The sequence below is a fragment of the Lobosporangium transversale genome, assembly GCF_002105155.1.
Source record: "Lobosporangium transversale strain NRRL 3116 chromosome Unknown BCR41scaffold_14, whole genome shotgun sequence".
NCBI lineage: Eukaryota > Fungi > Mortierellomycota > Mortierellomycetes > Mortierellales > Mortierellaceae > Lobosporangium > Lobosporangium transversale.
Genome location: NW_019028992.1, coordinates 807,029 through 828,913, shown reverse-complemented (window position 1 = coordinate 828,913; position 21,885 = coordinate 807,029). Strand labels below are relative to the sequence as shown.

At 41.1% G+C, this 21,885-nt stretch overlaps 6 protein-coding genes across 6 annotated transcripts; 5 read left to right on the top strand and 1 right to left on the bottom strand.

The window, feature by feature from the left end:
• Positions 1–1,745: 1,745 nt before the first annotated feature.
• Positions 1,746–2,287, bottom strand: BCR41DRAFT_395440 (hypothetical protein; the record flags this gene model as incomplete). The annotated part of the gene is made up of 3 exons (XM_022028731.1): positions 1,746–1,951; positions 2,076–2,171; positions 2,266–2,287. The coding sequence occupies 3 exons, from the start codon at positions 2,285–2,287 to the stop codon at positions 1,746–1,748; spliced, it is 324 nt and encodes a 107-aa protein (XP_021882474.1).
• A 1,813-nt stretch (positions 2,288–4,100) lies between these two features.
• BCR41DRAFT_351965 (hypothetical protein) lies at positions 4,101–4,743 on the top strand. Its single transcript, XM_022023883.1, has 2 exons — positions 4,101–4,289; positions 4,514–4,743. Exons 1-2 carry the CDS (start codon positions 4,287–4,289, stop codon positions 4,721–4,723), a joined length of 213 nt encoding a protein of 70 aa, XP_021882473.1. The 5' UTR covers positions 4,101–4,286; the 3' UTR covers positions 4,724–4,743.
• Positions 4,744–4,902: 159 nt separating this feature from the next.
• Positions 4,903–8,332, top strand: BCR41DRAFT_370017 (fungal-specific transcription factor domain-domain-containing protein; the record flags this gene model as incomplete). Its single annotated transcript, XM_022026499.1, has 5 exons — positions 4,903–6,312; positions 6,414–6,548; positions 6,653–7,267; positions 7,373–7,934; positions 8,100–8,332. 5 exons carry the CDS (start codon positions 4,903–4,905, stop codon positions 8,330–8,332), a joined length of 2,955 nt encoding a protein of 984 aa, XP_021882472.1.
• A 3,744-nt stretch (positions 8,333–12,076) lies between these two features.
• BCR41DRAFT_380743 (Alpha/Beta hydrolase protein) lies at positions 12,077–13,609 on the top strand. Its single transcript, XM_022027273.1, has 4 exons — positions 12,077–12,329; positions 12,488–12,568; positions 12,715–12,836; positions 12,972–13,609. The coding sequence occupies exons 1-4, from the start codon at positions 12,182–12,184 to the stop codon at positions 13,527–13,529; spliced, it is 909 nt and encodes a 302-aa protein (XP_021882471.1). The 5' UTR covers positions 12,077–12,181; the 3' UTR covers positions 13,530–13,609.
• Positions 13,610–13,676: 67 nt separating this feature from the next.
• On the top strand, positions 13,677–15,920 carry BCR41DRAFT_351961 (Ribokinase-like protein). The gene is made up of 8 exons (XM_022023882.1): positions 13,677–13,827; positions 13,978–14,018; positions 14,140–14,182; positions 14,314–14,456; positions 14,555–14,750; positions 14,877–15,217; positions 15,358–15,375; positions 15,491–15,920. The coding sequence occupies exons 1-8, from the start codon at positions 13,779–13,781 to the stop codon at positions 15,680–15,682; spliced, it is 1,023 nt and encodes a 340-aa protein (XP_021882470.1). The 5' UTR covers positions 13,677–13,778; the 3' UTR covers positions 15,683–15,920.
• Positions 15,921–17,473: 1,553 nt separating this feature from the next.
• BCR41DRAFT_351960 (hypothetical protein) lies at positions 17,474–19,263 on the top strand. The gene has a single exon (XM_022023881.1). It carries the CDS (start codon positions 17,482–17,484, stop codon positions 18,970–18,972), a length of 1,491 nt encoding a protein of 496 aa, XP_021882469.1. The 5' UTR covers positions 17,474–17,481; the 3' UTR covers positions 18,973–19,263.
• Positions 19,264–21,885: the final 2,622 nt, after the last annotated feature.

Here is a 21,885-nt window from a genome sequence, read left to right as displayed (position 1 = left end):
GTTTTTTATTCATTTTGGTAGCCTTTTCCCTTCACTGTTAACCCCTCCTTGGTAGCTGTTGTTTTAAGTTTTAATGTAAGCTGCACTGTAGTGAATTGCTGGGGTCTTTGAGAATTTATTTCCACGAATTTAATGCGTGTCATTATGTTGTGTTGTATAGATCATACTCTACAACTCGAGCAGGCAACGGAGTGATGAACGCAGTTGTTATGTAAAAATGCTTCCATTTCGGAAGGAGGCAATGGGACGAGTACGAAGCCACCTACAGCCTTATAAATTCTGATCGATGTTGGGCTACTTCTCTTAGATAATATCTGTTTGACAGTTGAGTGTGGGTCAAGTTGAGATAGTCTGGGATATCTAAATATCTAAAAAGATGGATACAGACGCAATGTCTATCTCGACTCTTGACGAGGTTTGGTTTTGCTGAATGATGCATTTTTGTTCTTCCGGCGAGCTCGCTCTCTAGAAGCACGACTGGTAATGTGGATGGCGCAGGCATTGCGATACATTTAACGTTGGTTGCTTTCGATGGGCAAACACCACTTGTTATCCAAGCTCTTCTTGATTCAGTTTCCTTACAATTAAAGCTATGGGGCTAGGACCGCCCTTTCAGACATCAACCACTTTGAGAAGGAAAGCACTGTTCCCTTTATTTATCTTTAACGACTGTATTTTTGCAACATCTCCATCTTACTATGCCTTACTATCAAAGATGTAACATATTATTCCGTGGATTATGATCCCCTTGGTCGTAGCACACCCCACCTCTCATCATGAGACAGGCTAACGCATCCTATCCTTGAAAAAGTATCTCACAAGTATGAAAAGTTCCTTGGAGTAAAGAGGGCTGCATTTCAATGGAGTCACCTTTATGAGAGGAGCAAATTTTGACATGAATATTAATGTAGACTCCATTCGGTGTACCTTTGGGAAATGCATCTAAAATCAACTTGTCTATAAAAAAGGGTGCTAGTTGCAGCTATTCAGTTAATCTAAAGAAGATGAAAGATGAATGGGAGACAAGGGCTATGCAGGTACGGTCTGCACTCAACAGCGCCAGATTCAACGCCATGCCCTCCTCGAGGCCTGTTGATGTATCAAAGATATATGACACATTCTCTAGAAGGTATCTCAACAGTGTAATTAACCTTTCTATGGCTATGTCTGGCCTAAGGTGTTACGTTGAGAGAAAGCGTTCTTATTTATTCAGCAATCAATATAAGCTATTGTGAAGAACGAACAAACATAGGTATAGCATGTTGCTTAATTGATAATGGGTGGTGGTATTGCTCTACTTTGTAATTCGGGCCTATTCAGTGAGTTGAGTGCCTCTTTTAATATTTTCTCGAATGGTGGCAAGCTAAAGATATCGAATATGTTGACGTGTATGTGGACACGAACCTAGTATATTTCTTGACTGGAGTCACCAGCGTCGTAACTATTATTCTTATCATTTTGTTTTATAATGTTTCTGGAATATGCATCATTCCCCCCCCCCCCCCATTGCTGTTGGAGGATCTGCATGTATGGGTTAAAGCCATCACAGCTTCGCCATATTCTATTCACAAGCCATTTTATCCTGTGTGTCCAAAGAGCGCTTTGTTCGTTCGGAGTATCTGAGGACCCGAATATTTCAGAAAAAATTGAGAGCATCATCGCAGTGTTTATTATTTTCCAAATACGACTTTTTTAAGTTTTATCCGCACGTGGCTTCATCTGACACATAGACCACCTACAAAAAATCACAAAAAGGCACCATGATTCCCGGAAATACCTTTATTGATATTATTATCATTATTATCATTATTATTATTATCATTATTATTATTATCATTATTATTATTATCATTATTATTATTATCATTATTATTATCATCATTATTATTATCATCATTATTATTATTATCATTATTATTATTATTATTGTTGTTGTTGTTGCTTCTATTGTCTACGTGTGTCAATGTCGACATCAACAATTGTACGTCTATCCCTCCATATTATCGCATATTCTTTTGGTGGCTGGAGTGAGCACATCACATCCGCAGCCAATAATTTCGCCTGCTCTGCCGTACATCTTTTGATGGCCCAATCCTTATGAGACTGGGTGGCATAGCTTTTAGCTCCAACAGTGAAAATGCCAGGGGAACCCTCGAAGCCATGATCGAGTTCTTGATAAAGTACCGAGACATTTTAAAGGAGCAGAGGATCCAAGATTGTTCTGCTCTTTCGAAATCAACGATCTAACAATTGATGAAGACTTACCTATGACTGGTGTTTCCCACATGTGCACGTCATTGATTGGTTTGGTAATATTTATCCATCATGCTTGATCGAAACTGCGGACTGAGACTATGATCACCGAGTCTGTCCGATAAGAGAGATCAAGGGCTCTGAGGATCTACACTTGAGTTGTTGTCTGGCAGTTGGATCGACTGAAACCTTCAGAGACTTTCATTTCCAAATTAATCCTTCCTATGACACCATGAACAGTGAATAGAAATGGATTTTCAATAACCTCATCACATGTATAGTTTGAAACATCTAGAAAACGTGTCTTTCTATTGTCACAAGATCATTGAAAATAAAGGTAAAAAAAAAAACTCAATTTGCACTAGAGCTGATATGAAATGCTCTTTAATTAGAGGATGCGTTATTCCCGTTATTGTCATTGTAAGAGAATGTGCATGTCAGCTCATAAATCATTCCAACAAGTATATATATATATATATATATATATATATATAGCATTACATCTCTGGTCTTTAATGTCATCAAAGGCGTTGAACGTGCTCTTTGGTGTCATAAGCACTTAACCCAGGATTTACAATGTTTAGATGGACAGGCATATGCTTCAGTAGTCCAGAGGCCACCTCCTATTTTGATATTTCAGAAAAGCTTGCAGTCCTTCCAGAGTCTGATATGACGAAGTGAAACAAGGAAGAAACAAGTTCAATCAGGGGCTTGCCTGGGTGGCAAAAAGGAAAGAAAAGAGTTTTTTTTTTTTTTTTTTTTTTTTTTTTTTAGTGGGAAAAAGATCTCCAATCTCCTCACGTCAGATATCTTCCTTCTCCAAGGAAGGGAATCTGGCCATCTAATAGGACACTTATCTATGAAATTAAACATTTATTAATTGTTATCATTTGTTAGAAGTCACTATGCCATTTATACATGGTTATGGCTATTAGGATTTGCATCATCGTTTCTATCATTTATATATACAAACGACATTTGATTTGTTTCTAGTTTTTATTGCCAATTAAACAGCCACGTCAAAACAATTACAGGGATAGAGTCAAATGCCCATTTCTTTCTAAAAAAAATAAAAACATTAAACAAAAAAGTAATGGACATGTACTGCACAATGAGCAAATTTAAGGATCAACAGTAGGCCTGATGGACAAAAGAGAAAAAAATTCCAATTTCAGATGTCCACCTGAACATGATTGCAGAATATATCCCAAATGCATGCAGGTGTTAGTGATCGGAAAGCAAAAGGTCTACATTGTTAATGGACGAATGTACGCCATTTTTGAAAAGGAGACAAAACATTTTTTATTTTTTATTTTTTATTTTAAAAATGAATTCAGTCTTATAAAAATAGAAAGGCATTCTTAATCATTTTTGTCTATTGATTCGTTCAACTTTTTGTCTATCCTAATAAATAAAATAAATAAAAACTCCGCAAGGCAGAGATCATGATGGCATTAGGCGCAATTGGGCGCTAAATGAAGTAGTAGGACACTAAGCATTCTTTCAACAAAAATAAAAACAGAATGAGATCAGTAAGCGCAGGCTACTGTCAACATACGATTGAAACTTTACCTGTTCTTGGTAGGGCCCATGTATCCCTTGGAGATATGAACAAAAAAACAGAGAAAATAAAAAATAAGGCCGATCCTGTCCAATCTGAACCAGCGGTGCCTCAACGTGAGCCCGTTACTGGCTCTAAATAAGGGGTGGTGCAGGAAGGAGGGTGGGGGGGAACACATGGGGCCTCTCACTTTGAAAGGGACAAGTTCACTCCAAATGTTTAAAAACAGAGGTCAACTGGACAACAAGTTTTTTCTATTTTTTTTTTTTCTTTTTGTAACCATGCTCAAAACATAAAGACACAAACAAATAAACAAACAAACTGGGAGTCCACGGGCAAGTTGCAATCGCTTTTTTGGTAAATCCCATCAATTAACACTTGCACGGTTGCCTGGTTTCTTTGCCATGACAACAACGTTTTCTGCAAGGCTTTCCGTAGAAAGAGAGTAGAGCAAACTTATTGTCCATTCATCATGGTAATAAAAAAGAAACATGCCCGATCAAAAAAAAAAGACTCCGCAAATAATACTGTTATATACCCATGAATATCCAGCTGATAAAACATATTAACAAAGGATTATATTATTCTATCATGGCTCACCCGCTCTCGCTTCATTTTTTTTTTTTTTTTTTTTTTTGCTCTCTCTTTTTGTGATTGTGTGATTGTGTGAAATGTGCCTTTTTGACTTTCTCTTTCTAGCGCCCAATTTCCCTTATTTTCCCGTCTCTTCCCCTCTCTTCTCTTTTCCCTTCTCTTCTCTCTTTCTCTTCATCAATCTCCATTCTCCATTTCCATTTCAAACTTCGATTCTCATTCTTTCCCTCATTTATTCACATATACATTCATACCCTTATTTATACTCACACTCTCCATCCAGATTCATTCATACCCACTTCTCAAACGGTCTAGTCCTAAACATTACTCCCGTGACCTTCTTTGTGCGTCATATTAACACCTCCACGTTGCCACACTCAACAGAAAGTGCTTGTGCAATAATCTAATCCTTATTGCACGGCGCAAAAGTTCACAAACGCACAGCGCACACCCCATCTTACCCTATCTATTCCCACGCATTCAAGTTAGACACTATGTTTAACTCTCCTATGCTGTTGGACTTCAACAGCAGCACTCAACAAAAGAGATCCAAAATCACAAAGGCATGCGATAATTGTCGACGGAGAAGAGTCAAGTGCGACGGTGTCCCTGATGGTTGCAGTGGTTGTAAAGCGGCAAAAACCCAATGTGTTTACACAACCAGCAACACAAAGCGTGGTCCTCCAAAGGGCTACGTCGAAGTGATTGAGGACAGACTGGGCAAGATTGAAAATATGCTTACCAGTATTGTTAGAAAAAAGAAAAACACCCTCCCCGAGGCCTCGTCCTCTTCATCCACAGACAAGGCCACTGTCTCATCCTCCACTGCTGCGTCTGCTTCTCATACTTCTCAAAATAACGAGGACAACGAGGACAGCCATGATGAAGATGAGGATGACGGCTGCGCCAGCACTTACTCTAACGACCTCGTTAAGGTCAAGCAACAGCCTGCTTCGCCTGCTTTACGTCCTGCTCGCTCCAGCACCCCATCCTCGCGCAACATCCGCTCGGGTTCTGTGGCCATGTCACCCCTTGGCCGTCACTCACCTTTGATTTCTCGCAACCATTCCATCACATCCTTACTCCCGTTTTCCCATGATGTCTTGCCCCATCACTCTTCACAGAACGACAGCAGCCTAGTCACCAATGCAGATATCGCTTCTCTCACCTCAATGTTTGATAAATTGGGATCTACTTCAGTCCGTACCACTGTTCCCTTCCCCTGGCTTGGCCCAGAGCAATCTCTCCAATACGGTCGCAACCACCTTCAGTTCACACTTCAGAGTCTTGAGCCTTCTCTTCCTATCCTTACTCGCTCTTTCACACCTACCATCTCTCCGGAGCAGACTCTTCAGTTGATCGAATCGTTCTTTGAACGTTTCAATATCTACTTGCCCATTATCCATCGTCCCACCTTTATGAAGCAATGGGAGCAACAAAACTGCCCTCTTTGCCCCCAAACACCTTCTTCCCACCCTAGAAACCGCCCAGCTCAGGCAGAGGATATCGAGGCACATAACCAACATTCTCAAGATCCAGCAGCACCTATTTCCCCCTTGTTGCTCAATGCCCTTTTGGCAGTAGCAGCCAAGGTTCCCTCGACCAACTCTGTGACTTTGGAGGATCGTCAACACTCAGGCTTCCTAAGTCAAAGTTTCTTTGATGCTGCACGCTTATTGCTAGACGACTTTATGGACGTACCCCGTGTGAGTACTGTTCAGGCATTGTGTCTGATGTCGCAGTATCACCACCAAGGCCAATGGAAGGCTACACGCAGCAGTAGCTATCTCTCGATGGCTATTCGTATGGCACATGAATTGGGACTCAACCGCGATCCTGAAAACATAATCAGTGGTCCCGAGGCTGACGGTCTTCGCTATTTGTGGTGGTCGATGTTCATCCTTGTAAGTTTTTTAAACAAGAAAGTTTTATTACTATTTAAAAAAGGGCCGGCAAATGGATATTTTCCTGATATTTTTTATTTTTTAAAATAACAATTAAATAGGACCATCAATTCTCTTCCTGGTTGGGCTTGGGTCTGATGATGCACGACAAAGAAAGTGATGTCGAACTACCCATGGCCCCGACTTCTTCACAGCAAGACTTGCGTGGATTTATCTGCATGGTCCGCTTGGTCAAGGTATACCTTTTTTTATACTATTATTTTATCCTTTTTTAATACTTTTCGTTTTGCAAGCTTTGTCTAATTTATTATTGTTCTGATTTTTCAATATTATCAAATAGATCCTTGGAAGTGTTCTGCAGCATTCGTATTCTGCCCAATCATTACCACCTCAGTTCGGTGGACATGATTCGATGGTGTCTTTTATCGAAGGGTCACTTTCCTCCTGGTTGAGTAACTTGGCGCCTGAGATGCGTTGGCAAAACCCCAATGTTTCCAAGCGAGGCTCTCCAGGTTCTCCTTTGCGATCACCGCCTTCCATCCAAGCTTCGCTTGCCGAGGCCAATCGAGCTGTTGCTCTCGCAAAGGAGGCCGGTGAGGTGTACCCAGCTTATCTTTACATTGTCTATAACACCACTTTGATTCTGCTCCATCGTCCCTATATCGTTGGTGCAGCTGGTTCTCCTGCAGCCGCGCAGTCAAACACCATTTGCACAGGCTCCGGACGCGCCATCACCGACATTGCACAGGGATTAGACATGGAGCAATGCTCGTATGTTGTCAACCGATTTGCACTCTTCGCTCTTTTGCAGGCAGGTGTGATTCATGCCATGAATGCAGTCTATGATAAGCGCGGCTCACAAGTGGCGATGGACTATTACAAGCGCACGCTCAATGTATTGGAAAGCTTCCTTAACTGTTCCTCATACTCGGGAGGTGTCTTAGAGGGCATTAAGGTATGCTTTATTTAACAAAAAGTTTAACCTTTGAGGAGTAACTAAAATTTTGATGTCGCTCTCTTGTATCTAACCATTTAATATTTCCTTACTTTGATGATCTAGATTTTAGAGCAGTTTTTGGCCACTACTTCTCAAGCAGCAGCAGAAGATGAGATCAATCAGGGTGGTGAGAACATGGTACAGCAGGAGAGTGATGCTCTGCCAAGCCGCAAGAGGCGTCAATTCGAGGCAGTTCCTTCAATGTCGCAACATTCAACAACATCTGTGCAGTACACTCCAACTCTGACAAGAACCTTGCCTATCTCTTCGATGCCACAGCACATCATGACTCCCACTTTCTCGATGATGACATCGACTACTTCTGATGTGACAAATGGCGCTATCAACGCTCCCCAGCTCATCTATAACCTAGTAGCACAGCAACAACAACAGCAACAGCAGCAACAGCTTACATTGGACTTGAAGGAGCAACAGAAGCAACAGCAGCTCAAAATCCAGCAGCAGCATCGCTTGTATCAGCAGATGCAGACCTTTGGTGCTAGTGTATTGAACAAGCCTTCTGAGATCAAGACTGAGTCATTGCTGGAGCAGCAGCAGTTACAACAGCAACAGCTAATGAGACAGCAGCTTCAGCGTCAACAGCAGCGTCAGCAATCGGATATGGGTATGAAGGAGCAAGATCCCAACACATCCCAATCTCAGTCTGTCTTGAATACCATGACAGCTCCTGTCATTCCTAGCCACAGATATGCATTACAGATGCTCCAGCAACAACAGCAACAACAACAGCAGCAGCATGGCCACCATAACATGCCAATGACCATGACAGACCTTTCCATGGAAGCACAACAAAAGATGGGTCAGGAACAATTGGGCATGGGTCCAATGGCTTCAACCATGACAGATGGTTTTGATTATGACCCTACCAAATTCTGGATTGATTTCACAGACTCTGGCAGTAACGGAACTCTCAATCCTGCTCATATTCAACAGCAAGATCCTTCCATCGCAAGCAGTCGCTCCATGGTTGAGCCTCAGCTTAGTGGCTCGCTATGGATGTAAAACATGATGACGATCATGGCGGTGTTGAGGGGGGGGGGGTTTTCTATTGTTCTCTGTAGATCTAAATCGCGACTATGGCTGAACTTCTGTTCCTTTTGGCATTTTTTTTTTCTTCTTCTTCTTCATTGTACTGCTACATTTGTTCTATTTATGGTTTTTTTTTTTTCCTGGATTTGATATTGTATACTTTTTCGCATCAACACATATGCTCGTCCTCATTGTTCTTACTGTGATGATAATAAAATACCTGTACATATTTTTTTTTTTTTTTTAACAAAAAAGACTTTAATATATGATCTACAGATGATCGTCTATGCTTAAATGAGTTTGCATGATCTTAATTATTGAATGCATTTCTAAAGTTCACACTTTTTTTTTTGTTGCATGGTTGTAATGTTTGCATTTCACACCAAATGGCGTTGAATGCAAAAAAAATATATATATATATATAAACAAACAAAACGGTCGTGTAAAATTAAAGTGGTGTAACATGTCAAACTTTAGTTGATGAAAGTCAAAGAACAAGAAGAACAAGACAAAAAACAGCCAAACAACATGGGATTATCAATTTGTCCAATGAGTTTTTTTGTTTTGTGTTTGGCGAGATGGGGGGCGATTAAAACTATGGTGGTTGTTCAGTTCAGAGAAGCATCTGGTTGTTCTTTTCTTTCGTTCATTGATTCCCCCATGATAAAGAGATGGGCAAGAGAAGAGAAGGAGAAAGAGAGCGTGAAAGCAGAACTGATGAGAAAAAACGATTGGGTGAGGCTCCATGCGAAAGTAAGAATCCTCATCACAAAAATTGAGGAAAGCATTCATGGAAATGTCTGCGAAAGGATTTTTTTTTTCCTTGACAAGGAAGGAAAATACAGTGCCCCTCGCCCCACAGGAACCATGAAAGAATTGACCTTCTCTTGTTCATATTGCTTTTCTCTCTCGCGTTCACTTTCACTTTCCGCTCTTCCTCGCTCTCTTCTGCATTTTTATCATACAACCCTTCTTCTTTCCTCCATCAACGGTCTTTCCAATTTGCAATCATCGCTTCTACACATATACCTCCATCCTTACTTTCATATCTTTTTTTTTTTTTTTTTTTCTTTTTTCAATATCTTTTACTTCCTCGATTATCGCCTATTGTATCTCCCAACGTTTCTGCAGAGCGTTCGTCATTGCTCTTGGAGGAAATCCCAAACATCTTAATTTTTGTCGCATTTTATTTAAATTCTCAAACCATTCAAAATGACACTGTATGCGCGTCGCGCTCGGCAACTTTTCATTATTGTCATGGCTCTCCACCCTAGTTTTTTGACAGGGATTGCTCTCTCCAGTAGGTCTCCTCTTCTTTTTCGTTTACTCATATATTTATAAAAAGAAAAAAAAAAAAAAGAAATGAACACACATTTGCATGACAATGACCATTCCTATTCATTGTTGTAGTTTTATCCTGTGAATTTTTTTTTTTCTTGTTTTTAATTATTTTTATTAATCAATATTCCTCCGTGCATTGTTTTTGGTTATTAAATTTTAAATTAAACATTTAAACATTTATTAATTGAATTTTGTTAATAGAGTGTTGTTACAGCATTTCTTCGCATGCCCTCGACCCCCTTGACTCATCATCTTCCTCGTCCTATGCTGTTACCCTTAAGATCAGTGCCCACTCTACCAATCATGGTTCTTCTCCTGAGGGGGTTGAACATAAGGCCATCATCAAGTTTCCTGATGCGTTCCTGATCACAGCTACGCCTAGTGGCTGTATGTTTGTATCATCCTCCACTGCGTTCTGTCAATGGGGCAGTCAAGATCAACTCCAAGTCTCGTTTCCTAATATTACAGCGTTGCCCGATGGAGTCACACTTCAAAATGTTGGCAATGGCGGTGTGAATAAATATTTATCCAAAAGAGTAGATGAAGGGATAAATGGCAACACAATAACCGCTGCTGCCGCTACTCCTTCTGCCATAGACCCTCCCCATGCAGAGTCAGTATCGGTTAACGGTGAGGTGTGCTCTGTAGGGCCAATTTGCTCGATTCCAGATGATAGAACCTCATCCGATATAAGACTTCCTTCGTCCCCATTATCATCATCAGCTACAATGACAAAAACTGGTTCACAACCAACGTCCCTTTCTTCCACTTCAAAGTCGCAAGACGAGCAGTCTTCTTCATCCCCATCCTTTATATCATCAAACAAGGGTGTCATCATTGGCGTCTCATGTATAGCTGTGATACTGATAATCATCGCGTTCCTCTTAATACGGAGGCGCAATCGCCAGACGCGCGCCCCAGCTATTAAGATCAAGAAGTCCGAAGGGTCTCATTCCCGTTACGCGCTAAACCAAGTCAACAACAATAATGGCAGCACAAGCACCGGGTTCACAATTACAGACCCAAACGCTAGCCACCATGATGTATATCGTAGCTCTGACGTGTATATATCATATAGAGAAAAGTCATTAAGACATGGTCCATCGTTCCATGAGTCCCAAGACCCTAGGACAGACAAGGTTGCGGCGGAAGCCTTACCACGGACAGGTGCTGCCATGGCACATCGCTCATCCACGAAGACAGCACGATCCACAGCATCGGGGCTAAGAAAGCCGTGTATTGCTTTCCAGGGGAACGGTGGGGCCGATCTACCTCCGCCAGATGTCGCCGTTTCGGACGAGCTGCATCTGGATGATTATTATTACTATGATAGTGATGATGGGGTTGATGGGGTTGATAAGACAACAAATTGGGGTGAGGGTACAGTGCTTCAACATCCTCTCGCGAGGCAGGAAGCAAAGTCGCCACGTTATCCAACGCTTTCTTCACCACGATCTATGATCATCTCAGCGCCTATTTTGACTTCACCCTCAGTATCGGGAGGCTATAGAGGGTCTAGTATAGGTACTTTTGAGAAGAACAATAATGGTGCCAGTGGTGCACAGCTGCATCTAGATGATAGTGCCGGTCACCATCATTCTTCTCTATTACCAATTCCTCAAGTACAAGAAGAAATACGCTTGAGAAGCGCACCCATTAGTATACCCCCTGTTATTCGCTCACCATATCTACTACCTAGAGTACTGACACGGCCCCAGACGAGACGCGACCATGTAGACCAACAGAAGGCACGGTACGACGACAACAGCCACAAGAACAGTAATACTCACGAAGATGGTGGCCCCAATGGGCTCTATGGATACCTGTAAAGAGATTCATGCATTGAAAAATAAATAAGCTTTATCGCAAATACGCTGACGGCTGTCAGTGCGAAGGCCTCGTCGCAGCCTGGGATGACTTTTTGTTTTATGCACTGCTGGGTTGCAGCTTTTGATGTCAGGAAGCCCTTTGTTGTTCATGCCGCGGAGAAAATGGACCTTTACCTCCTCAATGCTTTTCCAGAGTCCAAAAAAAAAAAAAAAAAAAAAAAAAAAGATCATTGTATTATCATTTGTCCGTCTCCATATTCCTTTATTGTGGTTCGTTTTCCTCAAAAACGCCCCCAGTCCTCCAATTGCTGTTATCATTGTCCACTACAAAGCACATCATCCACTACAAAGCACATCATCCATTTCCAATGCTAACATCAGCAGGAATAATGATAATGTTAATAAAAAGAAGGACCAAATACGAGATGGAAAAAAACTCGAGACCAATGCCCAGCCTCTTGTCTGTGCATTGCAAATAAGCCACTCAGGGCCAGGAGCCCAATGAATGTGTTCACCGTGGTGTTGGTAACACAATTGCACCTTTTGTCCTTCACTCTTTTCTTTTTTTTCTTGCTTCTCCCCCTCTTTACTTTGCTCCTCAAATTATTCTCGCCCATACTGGTCAATTCCTACATCCTTTACTTGTTCTACGATGTCTTCTGCAACTGACAAGCCTACATCCAAGGTGGAGTGGATTACTGCCGAAGACGGGCATGAAATCTTTACAAAGACTTGGTACCCTGTCGGAAAACCAGTTGCTTCCATTGTCTTTGTCCATGGTCTAGGAGAGCATATTGTCCGTACGTTGTCCCTCCTCTTCTGCTCTTCATTTTTATTACTATACTTGTTTCTCTCTCCTCCTTCCTTCCTTTGATCCTTTGATCTTTAAGGATGATGGCAATTAATATTGAGTCTTTTTTTTCTTGTTTCTTTTTTTGTTATTATTCGATTATTATAGGCTACGATGGAGTTTTTGAAGATTTTAACAAGGCGGGTTTCCAGGTCTCGGCCTTTGATCAGCGTGGATTCGGACAAACAGGCATGTTCAAAGCTCCATCCAGAGGATGTTCTTTTTTTTTATAAAAATCACATGAAGGGGTTACTCAGCCCTGAAGTATAGAAACTCATGTGAGAACTGACTTTCTTATAACTCGACTTTTTGATTTATTTATTTATTTAAAATAGGCAAAAAGTCAAAGACTTTGGGATGTACTGGAGGATTCAAGAAGGCAATTCCTGACATTACTGCCGCTTTGGAACGTGGCCAGATCGAGGGTCTTCCTTTGTTCCTGATGGGTCATAGCTATGTATGTTCAAAAAAAAAAAAAAAAAAAAAAAGAAAAAGAAAAAGTTTGAATGATAATACTATTCAAATCTTTGATTTTCCACTTCTTTGTATTTTAACAGATCCTAATCTGCTCTTTTTTTTTTCTTCTTGTCAGGGTGGAGACTTGGTTTTGAATTATGACTGCGTTGGCCCACTGAGGACTAGACTTGCTGGCTTGATTGCATCAGCACCACTTATTATTCCCGCAGAACCCACACGCCCCAATTGGATCTCCATTATAGCTGCAAGGTATGCCTCCAAAGTGTTTCCATCGCTTCAGATTTCGACTGGCTTGTCATCCAAGTGGATTTCGCGTGACAAGAAGGAGGTGGAGAAATATGACACAGACCCCCTTGTGCATGGATATGTAACAATGGTTGGCTTGAATGATATGTTGACGTACGGGAAGTTGTTGTTGACAGAGAGATACAAAGAGATCACAGCGGATGTACCATTGTTGATCTGTCATGGCGATAAGGATGGGTTGACGGATGCAGCAGCAAGTAAGCAGTTCTTTGATAAGGTGCAGGTCAAGGATAAGGAGTACAAGCTCTATGAGGGTCATTTCCACGAGCTTCATAACGAGCCCGAGGAGGAGCGTAGAAAAGTCATTGATTATTATATCGAATGGATCAAGAAGCATTTGCCTGACAACAACACCACAGCCGTTTAAAAAAGAAAGAGAAGAATTGAAGACTTTTTATCTGTATACTTGATGATTTGGTAAAATGTCACAATAAAAAAAATCCCGCCAAAACACGCGACTTCCAATGATGTGCAAGCGTGAGAACTTTTTGTTTCATTCATTCTCTCCATTCTTCATTCCTTCATTTCCTTCATTTCTTTCATTTCTTCATTCTTCATTTTCACTTCTTTTTTTTATTTTTTTATTTTTTTTATAGACTACTATTTTACGATAATAATGGAGCTCTCAAAACCCAAGGTGCTTGTTTATGGATCAATCAACATTGGTATGTAAAATGAAGCTTGTTGTGTCGCTTGCTTCTTTTCTTTCTCTTTCTTTTTTTTTTTTTTTTTTTTTTTCATAGTTTAGAGAAGAACGTCAAGCCTAATTTTTTTTTTTTATCTTGGCTCTCAATAACCTTGTCTCCATGAAAAAGATGATTTTTATGTGGTGCCTCATATCGTTCGATCTGGTGAGGTAAAAGAATAGTGATAAGAGTAATGACAAGTTATCTTTTTTTTTTTTTTTTTTTTTTTTTTTTTTAATGCAATTGAACAAAGAAAAGCTTATGCTACTATTATTATTATTTTTTTTAAAGACTATCTCTTCTACTTCACACTCTGTGAGTGCTGGAGGCAAAGGTAAACAGGAAAAAAATAATAGAAAACTTCACTTTGACTTTGAATTGTGCAATAACGATCATAATATGCTAATATTAATAGCTATTATTATTTATTTAAAAAAAAAAAAAAAAAAAAAAATGGTTACAAAGGCGCAAACCAATCGGTTGCTCTTGGAAGAGCTGGAGCTAATGTTTATCACGCAGGGAAGATTGGAAAGGACGGAGAATGGGTCCGCACGATCATGGAGAAGGCTGGTGTAGATACTAAATACATCATGGTTTCAGAAAAGGAGGTAAAGAAACGATGAATTAAAATTACACCTTCATATTTTATAGGTGAAAAAAAAAAAAATAATAAAAAAACGATAACACGTTCATATGTATCTATTAGGTGACTGGAAGGGCCATTATTCAACTAAGCGAGGAATCACACGATAACTCTATCGTGTTATTCCCTGGAACAAACAAAACTGTAACATTAGAAGAGGCTCGCCATGTGTTGAACAAGTTTGAAGAAGGCGATTGGATCGTTATGCAGAATGAAATGAGCAGCGGAGGCGAGATCATGCGTGCAGCCAAAGAGCGAGGTAACTGCTATATTGATTCGTTGTCATGGAAAGCTTTTAGAAGTTCATGATATGATATTGATTATTTATTTTATTTTATTTTATTTTTATTTTTATTTTTATTTTTTACCGGCTAATTGAATACAGGAATGACAATCTGCTTTAATCCCTCGCCCATGACCGCTAAACTTCCAAAGGAATATCCCTTACATCTCGTCGACTACCTCTTGATCAATGAAATTGAGGCTCAAGGCCTTCACTCATTCTTGACCAGCGGTAACGACGCTGACTCGATCTCGTCTTCAACCCACATCACTCCTGCGCAATGTTTCCCAGTGTTGGAAAAGGCATACGAACAAATCAGCGGCATCATTATCACGCTTGGTAGTGACGGCCTCGTTGCTAGGTTTCGTATCAATGAAGAGGATGAAAAAATGAAGGAGTTCCGAATGGGTGTCATCAAGGGCGACGTTGTGAATACGACTGGCGTAAGGAATTTTATATTTTTTTTTATTTTATTTTATTCTATCGTGACATTGTGTTGAATCTAACTTGCTGGTTATATCCGATCTCATATATATTACGGATTATGTGAAACTGTTTCCAACAACTTCAAAAACAATAACAGGCTGGAGATTCATTTACGGTAAAATATGGTCTTTGTATACTTTTAGTTGATCATTAACAGGTCTTCAATTAGTTCATTTTTATTAACTACTTCCTTTCCTTCTCTTCCTCTTCTACACTTTCTTTTCTAATAGGGCTACTTCGTCGCGAATCTTGTCCGCAACCAAGTTCAAGGCAAGCGCTTCAGCGAAGAACAATTACAAGCAGCGCTGCATGAGGCGAGCCATGCGGCCTCATTGGCAGTCGGTAAAGAAGGTGCTATGGATGCTATTCCCATCAAAGATGATGTTGACTTGGCTATCAAGACCAAGCCAAAACAGGACTAAACATAGGCTGTCCGAACGAATAAAACTTGATTTGAAAATCTTCCTTTTTGCAATAGTATGGGAAGCTGCTGCGGAAGAGGTGTTCAAAGGGAGCCGTTGTTATTGTTATTGCTTTACCTCTGGATGCCAGTCATGCCCAAGTGTGGTTAAAGTCTCGTATCACATTGTGTAGGAGCAGGAATAGAGCCTTTATGGAGCCAAAAGGAGCCGCACATATTCTTAATAATATTAAAGCTGGTTACATATACATGTGTCATCATATGAACTATTGGATCTGTGATATCAATCCAATCTGAGAGTCATCAGCAAGGGTGCGTCTTGGTTTCTACATGGTTAAGGATATGTCGCTATTGTTATCAGGGATGTCATCACTTTCACCTTCCTAGCAACATGAGACCTCCCATGCTTCTTTGTAGCCGCACCCATCGCAAGTACACATCTAGCAGGTCGAGTCCTGTTCCTTTGCACACTTTAGCTCAATCCTCGGCTTTTGCTAGGGCTTCTGCGGCCGTGGTCATCTTGGCTTCTACTCCTCTGTCGGCTCTTGCGTCGATGCCTGTTCTTACTACTTCCTCTTGGCCTCTCGTTGTATCCATCGCGTGTGTTACTTTGTTCATCGGCTGCAGCTACAGTGTCCGTTGGAATTGAAGTGGACGAGCCATATGAATCCTTTGGTGGTGAGGTTCGCTCCATTCCAGCTGCTATAAGTAAGCCTATGCTGTAAACAAGGTAGCTGGCGCTGCCACAACGGCTTCTTGTGTTATCGTAGCTGATACTGATACAGATCTCGACGTACTTAATGAATAGTAGCAGCGGCTGTGATTGGCTCATGATGACAGGCCTCTGCGCATTTGTGGATTCAGGAGGTTGTCGTTCTGCAGTCATGGATTAAATAAAAGAGTTACGGTATCGCGTTTCACGTTGTGCAGATTATTGTCTTATCCTGACTGTCTTTTCGTAGATCTCAATGGTGGTTTTAAGCTGGTTGAAGACTAGCATTGGTGGAGGAAGGTGTTTGAGGGTGGCGTGAAGATGGTGGGCTATGTCCTCGACCTGTTGGTGAGAGATACATTCGTAGCTGTTGTGGACTCCTTCCACACTTCTTGAGAACGCTGGGTGATTCATGGATCTGATGGTCTGTTCGAAGAAGCGCAATGTGTCGATATGGATACAATGCTGCTCGTGCCTATAGCTCAAGGAAGCTATGAGTCGAGTTCTATACAGACCATCTCAATCATATCTTCAACATTCCGTTGACGCCAATGGGTTACACACTATTTTTTTTTTATCCCTCTGGTGAAGTAAAAAGAAATTGCAGGAATGAGACTTTGCATCTTGTCAGCATCCTCATTCTCCTTCGCATTATTAGCGAGATGGCAGAATCTCAGTATCAACAATTCCGAAAAGGCGACATCGTTGGAGAAGTTTGCGTCAAAACTGCTTCCACCGATGCAAGCAATGGCGGCTCTCCACACTTTGTGCTTTTGCAAGACATTCGAGATGTGTTTCCAGATGCACTACGTTTCAAACTGGATGGACATCCCATCTCATTCCTTTCAGAGGCCAATGGCAATAGGTATATTTTTACTTTATCACAGTGCCATAGCAATTGCCCTGAGGAAAAGAAAAAAGGAAGAGTAAATCAGTTTGACAAATGTTCTATTAGGATCGAGCCGCAGCGTATTGCGTTCTATCCTGACAAGATCCTGGACGTCATTACAGAAGTACGACAGTCCAGCAATATCAACAACGACAACGACAACAACAGCAACGCGGCCATTCATTTGACTAGATCGGGCATGACACTCTCAGAGGCACTCAATGCGAACAAAACTTTAACGAATTTGAACTTGCGCAACAACTTAATTGGGAAGAGAGAAGCCCTGGCACTCTTAGAGGTACTCAAGACAAACATGACTTTGGTTAATTTGGACCTGGGATTCAATTCAATTGGGGAGGAAGGAGCCTTGGCACTTTCAGAGGCGCTCAAGACAAATAGAACTCTAGCCAATTTGGACTTGGAATCCAACTTAATTGGAAAGGAAGGAACTCTGGCACTGTCAGAGGCACTCAAGACAAACACGACTCTGTCCAATTTGCACTTGAGAAACAACTCAATCGGGAATGAAGGAGCCTTGGCGCTCTCAGAGGCACTCAAGGCAAACACGACTCTGTCTAATTTGGACTTGGCATACAACTCAATTAAGAAGGAAGGAGCCCTGGCACTTTCAAAGGCGCTCAAGGCAAACATAGCTCTAACTAATTTGAACTTGGAATTCAATTCATTTGGGAATGAAGGTACCTTGGCACTCTCAGAGGCACTCAAGGCAAATATGACTCTGACCAATTTGAATTTGAAGCACAACTCAATTGGGTATGAAGGAGCCTTAGCACTCTCAGAGGCACTCAAGACAAACATGACCCTAACCAACTTGAACTTGCACAATAACTCAATTGGGTATGAAGGAGCCTGGGCACTCTCAGAGGCGCTCAAGACAAACATGGGTCTGGCTAATTTGAACCTAGGATACAACTCAATTGGGAATGAAGGAGCCTTGGCACTCTCAGAGACACTCAAGATAAACACAACTCTAACCAATTTGGATTTGGAATACAACTCAGTTGGGGGTGAAGGGGCTCTGGCACTTTCAGAGGCACTCAAGGCAAACACGACTCTATCCACTTTGAGCTTGAAAGACAACTCTATTAGGAAAGAGGGGGCCCTGGCACTCTCAGAGGCACTCAAGATAAACGCGACTCTGTCCAATTTAGACTTGGAATACAACTCAATTGGGAATGAAGGAGCTCTGGCAATCTCAGAGGTACTCAAAACGAATATGGCTCTGTCCAATTTGAGTTTGAAAGACAACTTGATTAGGAAGGAAGGTGCTCTGGCACTCTCAAAGGCACTCAAGTCAAACACGTCTCTAGCTAACTTGGACTTGGGATACAACTCAATTGAGAAGGAAGGTGCTTTGGTACTCTCAGAGATATTACCGATAAACACAACGCTAATCAATTTGGACTTGGAGTGCAACTCAATTGGGGAGGAAGGAACCTTGGCCCTCTCAGAGACACTTAAGACAAGCTCGACTCTGGCCAATTTGAACTTGACGTACAACTCAATCGGGAATGGAGGAGTTTTGGGCGCTCTCAGAGGCACTCAAGGCAAATACGACTCTGGTCAATTTGAACTTGACATACAACTCCATTGGGAAGGAAGGAGCCTTGACCCTCTCAGAGGCACTCAAGACAAACACAACTCTAACCAACTTGAACCTGCACAATAACTCAATCGGGAGTGAGGGAGCTCTGGCACTCTCGGAGGCACTCAAGACCAATATGACTCTTGCTAACTTGAACTTGACATACAACTTAATTGGGTATGAAGGAGCCCTGGCGCTCTCAGAAGTACTCAGATTGAGGTTTGAACAGGACAATGCACACGCATTTGCTTTGCTTTGGGAGTCAGGAAATGATTGCAACTCGCCTCAGTAATGTAGTTGTCGGATGCTAAAGAGGGTTCCTCCTATCTCATGCATTTTCACAATATTCATATTATAAAACTAACAACAGCAAGGATATCTGCCCAAATCAATTCCTTTTTTTTTTTTTTTTTTTTTTTTTTAAAAAAAAAAAAAAAAAAAAAAAAAAAGAAAGAAAGAATAAATGATGATATAAAAAATATTGATATTGCCGTTGAACCTGTCTATGCTAATAGAGTGAAGGATACCAAAGAAGAGTAACGAATGCTCTCTTAAAATATATTAGCTTTTTCTAACACTGATCAGCTTTCTCTACTTAGACGATAGGGTCATTCCTCACTTTATAATCACTACATTAGTAACAAAGCATATAAAATCAGTAACAGTTCGTTAGTAAGATGGTACGTACACCCCCCTCCCAATAACTTTCTGAGTAGGATTTTCTATTCTATTTTGATTCAATCGTGACCACAAACTTAACATTTCCATCTGATTTAAGAAATGAAACGAGAAATATACAGTGGAATCTCGATAATAAGCATTCCATACATACTTGAGAGGGTATGAGTTTGGAAGAGTACACTAGAATATTTTACCTTAAAAGCTAAAGTAGCAGCTTCCGCCAGCACGATGGCTTGAATACGTTCACAATTGGCCTTGAAGCCAAGGGTGGTTTGTCGCACCTGTGCATGGAAACTCTCCAAGAGTGGCTTAGTGACGCCGTCCATGCTATGAACACGGACAAGCGCACCTTGTAACTCAGAGGAGAGTTCCTTAGCAAGGCCCTCCTGGAACTTAATCTTGAGTGATTGTATTTCAGAAGTCTTGGTGGCAATCACTGACTGACACCAAGTATCTTGGAGGAGTTTCTGGGCCGCTCTTCTGGCATAGAAGCACGGTTGTCGGCGAAGAGAATCTTACCAAAATAGTGAGGGTCCCTGCCTCGATAGCTTTGGCAAGGGCCCTCTCGGCTGCTGATATCTTATCAAAGACAACAGCAGCCTACTTGGAGTACATGTAAAGTAAACCAAGAGCCGTATCCACGAGGATTATGCCCTTCTTAAAGGATGGGAGACCCTGAGGAAGTGGAAGAGGGTTGACACTTACGTTTGATTTCAATGCCATCATTTCCGAGAGCTCCTGGAAAGGGCCCTCTACGGACGCGATGGTGTCATCAGCCCTAGGGGCCGATGCAAGCCGTTCGCCATAGTACTGGGAGGTACTAAACACTAGCTCATCGAAAAAGAACGCTTGGTCGTGGAAGTCATAGCGGGGGCCGTGGTGCTACACTCTTGGACACCTTGGGCGGAGCAAATCTGGAAGGTTTGATTGGTCTCCGACAACCTGTGGAAGTGGCATCAGTCACATAGCCGGTATTGCCATTGTTGACAATCTGAGAAGGTCTCTTGTTAGCTTAGGCATGGATCTAGTTAACTTCCTGAAGAGAAAGAAACCTGACAGAGTTGGAAAGGCCGGCAATGGGGGACCCTATGGGTTAGCAAATGGAGGCAGATATTGGCATTGAAGATAAAATAAAATAAGACAGTGGATAGATTCGAAAGATTTTAAATGAATGGACACGTCAAGGCGTCACAATCAATGTTATTCCAAATGCGGAAAAGTGTGGCAAAAAAAATTTTGTTAGAATCGATAATCGCCACTGTTCCCCAGAGTGTAATACAACCCACGGGGCTTCATGGTTCACAATGCGCTTCAATGATTTTATTATTTCCAGAGGGCGTACGAATGGCTTGAGAGTTAGAACAAGGCCTAACATGGAGTAGGAGAGGTAATCAAAGATCTTTCACAAAATGCAAGACCGTAGGAGCACATCCTCTCCTGGAACAAGTTCTTCGACTCAGAGCAATGGAAGACATTTTTTTTTTTTCTCAAGGAGCATAGTTTGTAGGGATAGTAATAATTTGTTGAACAAAAGCTTACTTTGGAGCGTTTTTTTTTTTTTTTTTTTTCTCAATGGTGCATATGGTTGTCATTGTAATTTGTAATGCTGATTAGTTATGAAGATCATCAAAGATCTTCTCTTACTCAAGTCACGCGTATGTTATTAGTGCAATTTAACCAGTACGATAGATTTAGATAATTATTAAATGTTACTTGTCTTCTGTGCGAGTGTCTCCATTGATAATTTTTCGATTTACAAAAAAAAAAAAAGTAGCTCCATCACGTATAATCAACTAGGCAATATACCCTGTCAATATTTGTTCATTCCTCATATAGGCCATTCAGCTTTTTGAAGGAATATTGACACATTCTCTTGAGTTGATCATGCTATTAAGATGTTATCTCTGTGCACCATACAACCCTTTATTGGCTCATCACATACTCTTTGGAGATCCAAAAAAACTCCCAGCTGTCCTGGTGATAATAATATGATTTTGGGTCTCATCATACTCTCACTGGTTCTCCACAGGATTCTTCATCTCTATCCGTTTTTACAAAACTCTTTGATAATAGTATCACAAAATCCTGCACACAAGATCGCATAATGATCACAGCTTTATAAAGTTCTAAATGCCCCAGTAGAAGGCAGGACGGATTAAACCGCTCTATCTATTCGTCTAAAAGGTAAGTGGATGATGATGGCTTCATTCATAAAGAATGAGCCATTGTAAAAAATTCTCAAGGAACGGGTATAATGCTTTTTTTAAAAAAGACAAAATTTCATCCACTTGATTGGTATTCGATTTAATTCTTCAG